Here is a 13,446-nt window from a genome sequence, read left to right as displayed (position 1 = left end):
TGTGTGTGTGTGTGTGTGTGTGTGTGTGTGCCTCTATATATTGAGGCAAAGGAGAAAGAAAAGTTCCTTGAGAGAGGAGCATTCAGCTCAGAAAGAAGTAGAGGGAAACGATGGGGTTTTCCAGAACTTTGGCTTTCCTCTTAGTCCCATACTTGCTGCTGGGGGCGAATGCTTCCTTGGTCCAACTGAATGACAATGGCTATGAAGACATCATCATTGCCATCCAACCTAATGTGCCAGAAGATCTGACTATAATTGAACAGATAAAGGTAAGAAAGATGTGGCATTGTACTTTTGTTTGCGTTATGAATAAAACAATAGTTAATACTTATTTTTGAAACTTCTGAATGCTCCATGAGATTTAAAAGCGTGTGGATCAGGGAGGACAAAGCTGGAATGGGCAGTGAGAGACAACGTTATTAGATGGAGCTCTGCCCAGTCTCCCAGCAAATCGCAGACAAGCACAGAGCCTCCCTGATCCTCAGTTTCTTCTTTTGTAATTGAGTTATTGGATTCATTCTTCCTTTAAATAACTGTTTATTGCGTGCTGATCGCATGCACAAGTTCCCCTGATAGCCTAGTCAAGGAGGCCTAGGTCATTGCGGTTACCCATTGGGCTGCTAACTACAAGGTCGGCAGTTCAAAACCACATGCTGCTCCCAGGGAGAAAGGGTTAACTACTCCTGTGAAGAGTTACAGTCTCAGAACCCCCAGGGGCGGTTCAACCTTGTTCTAGAGGGTTGCTGTGAGTCAGCATGGACTCAAAGGCAGTGAGAACAAAGGGAGAATGAAGAACGCATTCTTTCAAAAGCTGAGGGGAAATGGTTTTATCTTTCTTTTTTCTGAAGTTTTTCATGGTGGGTTTCCAAGACTGTAACTATTTACAAGAAGAGAAAGCCTCATCTTTCTCCCTCGTAGTGGCAGGTGGTTATGAACTGCTAACTCACAATTAGCAGCTCAACATGAAACATACTGCACGACACCAGTGATACCATTTTCAGTTTGCTAGCTGAGCAACACACTGTCTCTCTTAGGAATTCTTCCATCAGCAGGGGGGCTCTCAACGCCTCTACCTTCCCCTGCCTTCCTTCTTAGATTTTAGAAATGCATTCCTATAGTCGACCTGCCTCGATTTGTATTAACTAAGGCTGTTCTATACTGAGACTTCTAAACAGTATTGATACCAGTTCACATCACTAGCTGTCTGGGTGTATGTACAGCACTTTCAAACTCATTCTAAAAGAAAGAACAGCCATTTATGAGATGAGCAAAGTGAAGTTCAGAGCACTAACATAAATTGACTAAGATTAGAACCAAAGCTCAATGATGCCGAAGTCTGTGCTTAAATAATTCCTGCTCTCAACAAACAGAAGGGTCTGCCTTTGAAGAGAGGACTATGGAAAATGAGAAAAAAATAACTGTGTGATATTAAGCTACAATTTGGGGTTGACAGGTGGCAGAGATGGAATGATGAGGCAGAGATCCTGTTCAGCAGTCAGTTGCCTTTTCGATTGCTTCTTAAAATGGGAAATGCCTGTGGAGGGCGTGGGCTCATAGAGGCCACTCTCGCCTGTCCTGCTTACATGTTTTTCTCCTTCAACACCAGGACATGGTGACTAAAGCTTCTACTTACCTGTTTGAAGCGACCGAAAAAAGATTTTTTTTCAGAAAGGTATCTATATTAATTCCTGAGAATTGGACCGACAACAATCAATACAAGAGGCCAAGACGTGAGAGCTACCAACACGTAAGACTCAAAAACCTCTTAACAATTGCATTTCTGAGTGTTACCAATTTTACCCAAAATTGATTGTTACACAGATTTTCAGACTCAATGTTGTCGATTCTATATCTGATGCGTTGACCATCTTTTTTTGACCTTGTCAGGCTGATATTTTAGTCGCACCACCTACCCACCCAGGTAGAGATGATCCATACACCAGGCACTTCATGGACTGTGGAGAGAAGGGCGAGTTCATTCACCTCACCCCTGACTTTGTACTGGGGAAAAAAACAGCCGAGTATGGACCATCAGGTAGGAATTTGGGTTAAAAAAATCCATATTTTAGAATACTTGCAAGAGGTAGTTTGGATGCAGGTAAATATGCAAGTCTTATAATCAGACTCCTAAATTCAAATCCTGGATCCTTTTTTGCTACCTGTAGATGACCTTAGACAAATGACCCCGCGTCTCTGTGATTGTCTACTTTGTAGGACTTCTATAAACATTGAAATAAGTATTTAGTGTTCTGTCTGCTACATAGCAATAGTAATAAAAGCTCTCCTTAGGTGTACTTGCCACAGATGCATTTTCTGCTTCTTCAGGCTGAACTTAAGCAGTCATGTGTCTGCTCCAGGGGAGGTATATGCACAGCAAACTGGGAAGTTCTGAGAGAAAAGCCTAGTTGCTAGCTGCTATGATTTTTTCCTAGGACTGCTGTATCAAAGTGCCATAAATTGGATGACTTTAAACCATATACATGCACTCTCTCACACTTCCGGAGGCTCGCTCACTGCCATGGAGTCAATGTTGACTCATAGCTCCCCCTGTGGATTTCGGAGGTTGTAAGAGTGTATGGGGGTAGGAAGCCCAGCGTTTCTCCCACAGAGCTGCTCAGCGGTTTTGTACTGCCGACCCTGCGGATCTCCCACTACACTCTCAGGGCTCCTGTGCCGGAGGCCACACATACAAAATCAAGACATTAGCAAAGTCATGTTTGAAAGACCAAGGAGGACTCTTCCTAGTTCCTTGCTCTGCCAGCTGGTTTCTGGCAGTCCTTACAGTTCTTTGGCCTGTAGATGAGTCATTCTGCTCTCTGCCTCTGTTTCCCCATGGGCTCTTCCCTATGGGTCTGTCCTGATGTCCTTCTTCTTATAAGTACATCAGTCGTAATGATTTCATGGTCCATCCTAATCCCATTATGACCTCTTCCTGTTTGACTATAGGACTCTTTCAAAATAAAGTCAAATTCACAGGTTCCAGGTAGACATGAATCTTGATGCGAGACTATTCAACCCAGTAGAGTTGCTGGTTATTTAATTTCATTGACCCAGATGAAATTATCTATTACTTATGGTAATTTCCTCATATGCAACCTAAGAATTGAGAGCGTTTGTCAAAATGAACTGAAAACATGTTATTTTTCAGATGAAAAGGTAAATCATTTTAAAGGAGTGGCCAGCTCAAGTGATGCCTATTCCATAAATATTTTGAATCCTCACACCCCAGACTCACTTCTCATTTTTCCATTGCCTGTTCGGCTAGGCTTGGTTCTTTTCCTTACATGGACCTATTTCTCCCCACACCAAATATGAAATCTGCATCTTCCCATCCCATCTCCTTCTAGCTATATTCTCCTAGAATGGCCATCAACATCAGTCGTTTTAATTGAGAATGTCAATCTCTCCATCCTCCCACCATTTTTATTCTTATATAATATTCATGCAACCAAAGGAAGCGCAACAGAGCAGCAAGGGGAGCAAAGCAATGAAGTCCCCGAGGAATCCCCAAAATAGACTTCTGAATCCATGGGCAAGGTGTGGCACTTCACCAAATCCAATTACAAAACAATCATAAGGGCCAGCAGACATGCCTGGAACTACTTGTAGGCTCCCCCTGCCCCCCACCCTTTTTCTTCAATTTTCTTTTTTCTCATGTCTATCCATGTAAGATAGGACATCCAATCCCAAGGAGAAAACAACAGGGCCGATGGCTCCGGGAGGGCATGCGAGAGGAGATGGGGGAAGAAGGGGACGGGAGAGCCAACAAACTCAGGGACAAGGGAACAATAAGAGATCTAAAATCGATGGTGAGGAGGGCATAGAATGTCTGATGGTGTCTGATCAACTGCAATGTAGCCAAGAGAAAGTAGAGTGTTGAATGAAGGGCGAACATGACAGTGAGACAGGAGGAAAGTAAAAAGAAATAGAGGAAAGAACTATGAAGCAAAAGAGAATTATAGCTGTACAAACATAGGCATTCACATATATAAATAGATTAATAGGGACATAGGTCTATGTACATATATTTAAATGTTAAGTGTTAATGTAGCAAATGGGCACTGGGTCCACGCGAGTACTTTCTCAACGCAAGAACACTTTGTTCTAATAACCTGGCAGTCTATGATTCTCAATTTCCCATCATGAATGCTGAAGACAAAATGGGGGCATAAGCAAATGTGGTGAGAAAGCTGATGGTGCCCAGCTATCAAAAGATATGGTGACTGGGATCTTAAAGTCTTGAAGTTAAATAAGAGGCCATCTAGTGAGGAAGCAACTAGCCCACATGGAAGAAGCACACCAACCTGTGCGATCACAGCTTGTCTATGGGATCAGGTATTGGACAGCAGAAGACCCCAAACAAACAAATATATTGATGCTAATGATGGGGGTCCGAGAGGGGACCCAAAGCCCATCTGTAGACAATTGCAATTTTCTCACAGAATGGTCACAAGGAAGGAACAAATCAGCCAGGGTGCAGCATAGCACCAATGGAATACACAACATTCCTCTAGTTCTTTAATGCTTCCTTCCCCCTCCCCTATCATGACCACAGTTTTACCTTACAAATCTGGCTAGGCTGGAACATGTACACTACTGGAGATAAGAGCTCTGGGCACACGGAATCCAGGACAGATAAACCCCTCAGGAATAGTAATGGAAGTAGTGATACCATGAGGGTGGGGGAAAGCTGGGGTGGTGGGGAGAAGGTGGAGAAATGAGGAACCATCTATAATGATTGATGTATAATCCACCCCCCAGGGGGATGAACAACAGAAATGTGGGTGAATGGAGACAGTGAACAGTGTAAGATATGAAAATAATAATTTATAATTTATCAGGAGTGGGAGGGTGAAGGAGGGAGGGGAAAAAAGAGAAGCTAATATCAAGGGCTCAAGCAGAAAGAAAATGTTTTGAAAATGATGATGGCAACATATGGACAAATGAGTTTGATACAATTGATGTATGGCTTGTTATAAGAGCTCTGAGAGCCCCCAATAAATGATTTATTAATAAAAAATATATATATTCTTGCAACATGCCAATTGCTAGTATTGAATTATCCAGCTAGAATATTTTAGGTTATTGTTAATACAGACCAAGACTGTTGAAGGTAATTATAAAAGTAATTGACATCATTGTAAAACACCTTTTCTGAGCTCACTGAAGCTCTCAAAAGTACTCAATAATATTTTTGCTTGATTCTCCTTAGTTCTTTTTCTTCTTCCCTTTAGCAATGGTTATAAAGCTCTTATCATTTTCCTCGGGTCTCTAAGCATGCATTTCACTTATATTAATCAGCAAATGCCCTGATTGAGACATAGATGTGCCAATCTTCTTCCTCTCTACTTCCAAACTCACAACCCCTCATTTGCCCTCCTCTCCACTTAGAAAAGAAGGGAGTCCGCTAATATTTAAGGCTGATTTGTCTAGCTAATGCCTTATCTTTTCTCACACACCCTTTCTTAACAGTGTCTGATAAGAGTTTCCCTCCCTCTTAGATAGGGCTTTCTTTCATAATGTGATACAGCTGCTGATAGGGAGGGAAAAGTCACATTCCACAAAGCCAGGCCTTGAAACTACAAGGCTTTGGGGAATAAAATTAAGACCCTCACAGACGTCAAGTCGATTCTGATTGTAGCAACCCCGTAGAACGAAGCAACACGGTTCCGCCGTGGTCCAAAGCTGCAGACCCTTATGAAAGCAGACGAGCTCAGCTTCCTGCCAGGGAGCAGCTGGTGTGTTTGAACCATCCATCTATTGGTGGACAGTCCAGCTCTTCACCCACTGTGCCAGCTATTAACAAACAGTTCTCTTAGTGTTTCTTCTTCCTGTATCTCAGCTTGGTGATTTATGCATATTCTTCCATTCACTCTGAAATTTGTAAGGGGAAAAATTCTAATTCCAATGCCCTATCTCTGAGTGTCTCCAAGGCAAGGACTCCGTATCACTCATCTTTACATTTCCTGATATCTAGTATGGTTGTGTATATGTAAGCTTAATAATCATGATGGTAGTGTGATAATAATGATTTTATATACTTATGAGTGGAATGGAGCACATGAAGATTGATATGCTAGGCATTAGTGAGCTGAAATGGAGTGGTATTGGTCATTTTGGGTCAGAAAATTGCATGACTTACTACCCAGGAATAACATGATTAAGAGGAGTGATGTGGCCTTCACTGTCAGATCTTGCTAAAATCACAGTAAAATGCTATCAGTGATTGGATTATACCTATCTGCCTTCAAGGAAATAAAATCAATAAGACTATTATTCAAATGGATGCACAAGCCACAACAGTTATTAATGAAGAAATTGAAGAATCCTGCCAATATTTTCCGTCACAAATGAATCAAACAGACAATCAAGATGAATTAATCGCTATGGATGATTGGAATACAAAAGTTGGGAACAAGGAGGAAGGAAAAGCAGTTGGAAAATATGAACTTGGCGATCGAAATTATATGATAGAAATTTGCAAAGCCAACCATTTGTTCATAACAAAGGCCATTTTTCAACAATACAAAAGGATTTCTCAAAATGGAATCACAGAAATCAAACTGACTACATCTATGAGAAAACATGGTAGAGAAGCTCAATAGTCGCAGGTAAAACCAGACCCAGGACCGAGTGTGGAACAGACCATTGCTCGCTCATATGTCAGTTCAGGACAAAGCTGAAGAACATTAGAGCAAGCTGGGAGCCAAAATACAAACTTGAGTCTATCCAGCTAAATTTAGGGAGCATCCCAAACACAGATTTGATGCACTGAATACTAAAGACAGAAGACTTGGGGAGCTGTGCGAAGACATCAAGACCATTATTCATTTGGGGGGGGGGTTATTAAAAAGAGGAGAAAGAAAAGATCAAAAAGATGTCAGCAGAGACTCTGAAACTTGCCGTTAATCATAGCATAGCTAAAGCAAATGGATGAAAGATGGAGTCAAGGAGCTACATAAAAGTTTCAAAGGGCAGCTGGACAAGCCAAAGATAGATTCTTCAACAAAATGTGCAAGGACCTAGAATTGGAAAACCAAAAGGGGACAACACACTCACTACATCGGAAACTGAAAAAGAACTCAATTAAAAAAAGCAAGCCTCAAGTTGCCGCAAACTATTGAATGATGCAGAGAGCACCAAGGAAGCTGGAAAGAAGACACCATCTCCGAACCAGAAAGAACTAGTTGACAGTCCACTCCAGGAGGTAGCATGAAAGCGAGAGCCTATAGTGCTGAAGGAAGAAGTTCAAATGCCACTGGATGCGTTAGCCAAAAACAAGGCTCCAGGAATTGGTGGACTAGCCATTGAAATGTTTCAGCAAAATGAAGAAGCTCTGGAAACACTCATTTGTCTATGCCAGGAAATTTGGAAGAAAGTAACCTGACCTACTGACTAGAAGAGATCTATATCTGGGCTCATTCCAAAGAAAGGTGACCCAACAGGATGCTCGAACTGCAGAAGAGCATGGGTATCTCACACAAGTAAAATGTTATTTAAGACCACCCAACAATGGTTACAGCGCACAGTAACAGGGAACTACCCGAAGTTCACCTGGATTCAGAAGAAGACATGGAACAAAGTGTATCATTGCTGATGTCACATGAATCTTGGCACAAAGCAGAGGATAGCACAAAGATGTTTACTTATGTTTTATTGATTTTTTAATCATTTTATTAGGGGCTCATACAACTCTTATCAAAATCCATACATACATAAATTGTGAAAAGCACATTTGTGCATTCACTGCCCTCATCATTCTCAGAACATTTACTCTCCATTTAAGCCCCTGGCATCAGGTCCTCATCCCCTCCCTCCCCCATGAACCCTTGTTAGTTTATAAATTATTATTCTGTCATATCTTTCCCTGTCCAACGTCTCCCTTCACCCACTTTTCTGTTGTCTGTCCCCCAGGAGGAGGTCACATGCAGATCCTTGTAATTGGTTCCCCCTTTCCAACCCACTCTCCCACTACACTCCCAGTATCGCCACTCACACCACTGATCCTTAAGGGATCATCCACCCTGGATTCCCTGTATTTCCAGTTCCTGTCTGTACCAGTGTACATCCTCTGGTCTAGTCATACTTGCAAGATAGAATTCGGATCATGATGGGGATGGGGGGGGGGCATTTAGGAACTAGAGGAAAGTTGTATTGATTATGCAAAGGCACTATACTACATGGACCATAATTCAGTTGGATAACCTTGAGAAGAAGGGGAATTCTAAAACACTTCATTGTGCGCATTCAGAATTTGTACATGGATCAAAAGGCAGTTGTGTGAACAGAAAACAAGGAAATACTGCATTGTGTAAAATCAGAAAGGTACGCATCAAGGTTGTATCGTCTCACTATCCTTATTCAGTCTGTATGCTGAGCAAATCATCAGAGAAGCTGGAGTATATTAAGAAGAATGCAACATCAGGATTTGAGGAAGGCTTATTAACAACCTGTAGAATGCAGATGACACAACCTTGCTTGCTAAACGTGAGGATGACTTATAGAACTTGTTGGTGACAATTTTAGCCTTTAGTGTGGATTATAGCTCAATGTAAGGAAGAACAAGTTCCTCACGACTGGACCAGTAGGGAGCATTATGATCCATGGAGAAAAGGTTGACGTTATCAAGGATTTTGTCTTACTTGGATCCACAATCAATGCTCATGGAAGCAGCAGTCAAGTGATCCAAAGATGTCTTGCATTAGGACTAACTCTGCTGCACAAGACCTCTTTAGAGTATTGAAGAGCAAGGATGTTTCTTTGAGGACTAACGTACACATGACCCAAGTCATGGTAGTCTCCATTGCATCATATGCGTGTTAAAGCTGGACACCATAGAATAATAGATGCATTCGAATTTGCTGGAAGAGAACATTGAAAATTTGCATTGACTGCTAAAAGGACAAAGGGATTTGTATTGGAAGAAGTAAGGCCAGAGTGCTCTTTAGAAGCAAGGAGGGCAAGACTTCATCTTATATACTTTGGACATATCGTCAGGAAAGACTAGTCCCGGAAGAAGGACATCATGTTTGGTAAAGGAGAAGGGCAGCGAAAGAGAGGAAGGCTCTAGACGAGAAAGATTGGCAAACTGTGAAGATGGTGCAGGAGTGTGCAGTGTTTCATTCTGTTGTGCCTAGGGCCGCTGTGGACCAAGGCTGTCTGAATGGTACTTAACAACAACAACAACATATACTTACTGCCTAATATTACTCAAAATAAATCATTTCAAATATACTTTATTGCAATTATATGTCTATGGTGAACAGCCGTGTTTCTAGGGGGGGGGGTTGTTATTATTTTTATTTAGTTTTACTGTAGTTTGAGTGAAATTTCAAAGACCAAATTAGTCTCCTATTCAACAATTTATACACTTTTTGTTTTTATTGGCTGAAATCCTCTTTTTCCCCTAATGCCCCGATACATTTTAATAACACTGATACACTGCACATCTGTTTATGTCATTGAATATATGTAAAGAGAGGCACAAACCATTATAATAATTAGGTTTTTGTGCCTTCCCAGAACCAATTTTCACCCCTTTGGAGGTACTCTTATTCTCTTCGAGAATTATTTTTACAGATGACAAACAAGCGTAGACAGATTAAGTAACTTATCCAAGTATGCACAGGTAAGGAGGACAGAACGTTCAGGAAAAGTTCAAAGGAGAAATGATCAGGGAAGGGTGAACGATTCAAACAATGTTACAGGATCTGTCTTAAAGGAGGCTTGAAATTTATGATATACATCAATCTCTCCTACTAGCTTCAAAGGTCCAAAGTCCAGTCTAATCTGTACATATTAAGTATATAATAAATGTGTGTTTATTTTAAATGGTGTGGAATGCAAAGTACTATGTAATATAATATACCCCAAAAATAAGTGTTGGCAGTTATAATTTAAATGCTTTGATTCTTTTTAAATCTTAAATTATTTATGAGACAAATATTTCCATTTGAATTATAAACATGTATTTGAAATCTTTTCCCACAGGTAAAGTGTTGGTCCACGAGTGGGCCCACCTCCGGTGGGGCGTGTTTGATGAGTACAACGAGGATACACCCTTCTATGCTGCTGCCTCGTCAAAAAGAGTGGAAGCAACAAGGCATGTCCACTTAAAATTTTTATAAAAGACTTCAGGGTGTAACTTGTCTTATTATCCTTCATTTGATTACTTTTCTAATACCAATCATTCATTTTTGTCTTGATGACTAACAGATGCTATATTATGAAATGAATATTTCTTTTGTTTCTGTAACTTCATCTGAAAGTCGCCTGTTGCCAATTTCAAAAACAACTGCAATCCAGAGCACCGAGAGCGTGTGGGAGCCAATTTGACCCTTTTTACTCCACGTTCCCAGAGCTGCAAACACTCGTTTGTGCTGGAAATGTGCCTTGTGTTAAGAAGTTTACTGAGACAATATCCAAATTATTAAAACTGCAAAGATTGGACAAAAATGGCTAAGAATCTATTTTAACTATGAGTTGGATAAGGTGTTAATTTTTAAAATGTTCGTGATCAGGCTGCCTCAAAGACTGTCAAATATTTTCAGGTGTTCCGCAGGTATCACTGGTCAGAATGGAGTTCCCCAATGTTCAGGAGGCAGCTGTGTAACAAAACGATGCAGAGTTGATCCTCAGACAAAACTGTATGAAAAAGGTTGTCAATTTTTCCCTAATAAGGTGCAAAAGTCAAAGGGATCCATAATGTTTATGCAAAGTATTGATTCTGTAAGTATTCACTCACTGCTCCTAGAATTTATAATAAAATGAAATATGCTCCTGGTTTTAAAATATCTGTCCACATGACCTGAGGAAGAAGATTCATTAATATAGAGTTATTTGAACAGTGGTGGCACATAGTAGACATTTCATCAGTGTTAGCTGCAATTATTATTACTAAGATTTCACCTTAGGATAAAATTGATTCCTTATTGACTGTTTTATCCAATAAACAAAGTAATCGTAGAACAGAATTTCAATGTTTTCTCCAGGTTTGTGGTTAGATTTTAGGCCTGGTGGTAAGCGTTGAGTCAGTGTTGGAACGCTAACTTCAAGGTCAGTGGTTCAAACCCATCAGGCCCTCTGAGGGAGACAGATGATACTCACTGCTCCCGCAGCTGTGTACAGTCTCAGAAACCCTCAGAAATCACGTCGATGGCCTTGGGGATCACATTTTTTTAAATTTACTTACTTTTGACTGTAATCTGAGTGAAATTTCAAAGAGCAGATTCGTTTCCCACTCAGCAACGTGTGCACATTTTGTCTCGTGATACTGGATCTTGTGATGCAATCCCCTAATGAACCGCGCTCCTTCTCATTCCTCCCTGGCTCCCTGCCCACTTGTTCCTCTCTCCTGCCCTTCCTGACATCAGACCTTGATTTGATTGCTTGTTTGTTTTGTTAGTTACTTTGGGGCAAATGTTGCCCTTTTAGTTTCATGTGGTTTATTTACTGAATACGTCCCTCCCTCGTGTTATGATTCACTTTAGAGGTCTGTCTATTGTTTGGCGCAAAGTTGATCCCCAGAAGTGGGATCAGTTCCAGACTTGAAGTTTGTCTAGGGGCCATACTCTCGGGGGTTCCCTCCATCTCTATCAGACTCTGTCTCAAGCTCTCTCCCTCTCTAAGCATTTTATTGTGATGGGAACGGGAGTTCACAGGGCAATTTGGTTTTCCATTCAACAATTCATACATGGTTTCTTTTTAAGTTTTATAAGCATGTCTTTACTTTGTACATAGACTTTTTGATTATTTAATCCTAGTCTAATCAATTGAATGTTTATAGGTATTCATATAATAGTAGTAAATTGTTCAGAACTACCAGAGCATGTATCTCCAGATGTATGTTTAATTGAATATGTGGCAAAAACAAATGTTTGTTATTGCACTTTGATAACATGTACTTCAGCCTTTCATAGATACACAAGCCTAAAGAGGCGCTCTCCCCCTGGAAAGATTGACAGTCTCAGAAATGCACAGAGGCTGTTCTACCCTGACCGATAGGGCTGCTATGAATTGAAATAAACTCCATGGCAGTAAATTTAGAGTCTTTGGAAAGCAATTTTCTTAGAACTCCTGTCCTTTTGAGTATATAATGCTTGCTTGGAAATAAACATTTCTTGGCTACTTTTTTAAAAATGGCTTTTGTGAGGCTTTAGTGGAGAGCAAATGTTTTGAGACTGATGAGGGCAGTGAATGGGCACCTGTGCATGTTTTGTTTTATGACATTGATTGGAATCCCACAATGTAGTATACCTTGCCCACGTCCTCTCTCTGCTTCCTGCTTTCTTTCCTCTTTCTTGTCTCTCCCTTTCCGGCCCTCTGAGCTTTATCTGTGGGAAAACGCTGCCTTTGGGATCTTGTATGGTTGATTGGTCTTCTACGGAGCGTTTACTTCCCTCATGGGACTGTTCATTGACTCAAAACGGAGTCATCAGGATGAGTTTGGTTCCTAGCTTGAACCTATGTAGCTAAGGCCATAATCTTGGTTTTGCCACTCTCTCTCTCAGACAAATCTTGGACACACTTTTCAGTTTGGTTCCACAGTTTTCTCCCACTCTCTCCAGGACCTGCTCTGTTGATTCTTTCGGTGCAGTTGCTTGTGACAGCTGGCATCTGTTAGTTCTGGACTCTGGCTAATGAAGGTTGTGGTTTATGTGGCCACGCATCCTTTTGTCTGATTCTGTATTGCCCATTGGGAGCACAGGAATAATCTAGGTGGGCTGCAAACGCAGGTATTTAGACTGGATTGTAGAAAAGTTCTTAACTGCCAGGGATGCGCTGAGTAATTTTTTTTCCTGAAATGGGGGTGGTAGGCCAATTAAATTTACGAACCTGTGCCATGGTTTCCTTAGGCTTTGGTTTTCATCCTGCATTGCTCTGCATGAAGAGGAGCCAGTAGCTGCCTCTTAACTGGTCACTCTCAAGCTTTTAAGACCCCAGTTACTACTACCCAAGGCGGATATAAACTATTTTCTTGGTGCACTGTATTTTGCCTGTTGACCTAGATGTCCCTTGAGACTGTTTTCCTAAGTCTCCGAGTTCAGTGATTCACTCTGTGAAGGAGTTTGTTCAATGTTAGGTTTTGAGAACTTTGCCCCTGGATGCAGTGATGACATCCTGGTAATGCGGTAGGTTAAGTTCTGGGCTACCCACCAAAAATGTCAGTGGCTCAAATCCACCAGTCACTCCCAGGGAGGAAGATGAAGTAGCCTAGTTCTGTAAAGATTTACAACTCCAGAAACCCTGTGGAGCAATTCTCCTCTGTCCTTTTTTGTTTTTTTTAATTGTTTTATTAGGGGCTCATACAACTCTTATTACAATCCATACATACATCAATTGTGTAAAGCGCATTTGTACATTCAATGCCCTCATCATTCTCAAAGCATTTGCCCTCCACTTAAGCCCCTGGCATCAGCTCCTCATTTTTTCCCCTCCCTCCCCCTC

The 13,446-nt window shown here is 41.1% G+C and overlaps 1 protein-coding gene across 2 annotated transcripts in view; it reads left to right on the top strand.

Moving 5' to 3' along the window:
* The first annotated feature begins 110 nt into the window (after window positions 1-110).
* Window positions 111-13,446, top strand: part of LOC101644414 (calcium-activated chloride channel regulator 4) — a 27,945-nt gene continuing 14,609 nt past the window's right edge. For both annotated transcript variants that reach the window (XM_045292151.1, XM_004699278.1), the window contains exons 1-5: window positions 111-269; window positions 1,607-1,747; window positions 1,888-2,035; window positions 9,991-10,102; window positions 10,551-10,728. In XM_045292151.1, coding sequence (XP_045148086.1) covers window positions 111-269; window positions 1,607-1,747; window positions 1,888-2,035; window positions 9,991-10,102; window positions 10,551-10,728 — 738 coding nt within the window. The remainder of the gene's footprint in view (window positions 270-1,606; window positions 1,748-1,887; window positions 2,036-9,990; window positions 10,103-10,550; window positions 10,729-13,446) is intronic.

Source organism: Echinops telfairi, unplaced genomic scaffold (genome assembly GCF_000313985.2).
Source record: "Echinops telfairi isolate 266 unplaced genomic scaffold, ASM31398v2 ScPeMD7_443;HRSCAF=831, whole genome shotgun sequence".
In the NCBI taxonomy this organism is placed as follows: Eukaryota; Metazoa; Chordata; class Mammalia; order Afrosoricida; family Tenrecidae; genus Echinops; species Echinops telfairi.
The sequence above is the reverse complement of the archived record's forward strand: the minus strand, read 5'-3'. Positions and strand labels throughout refer to the sequence as shown.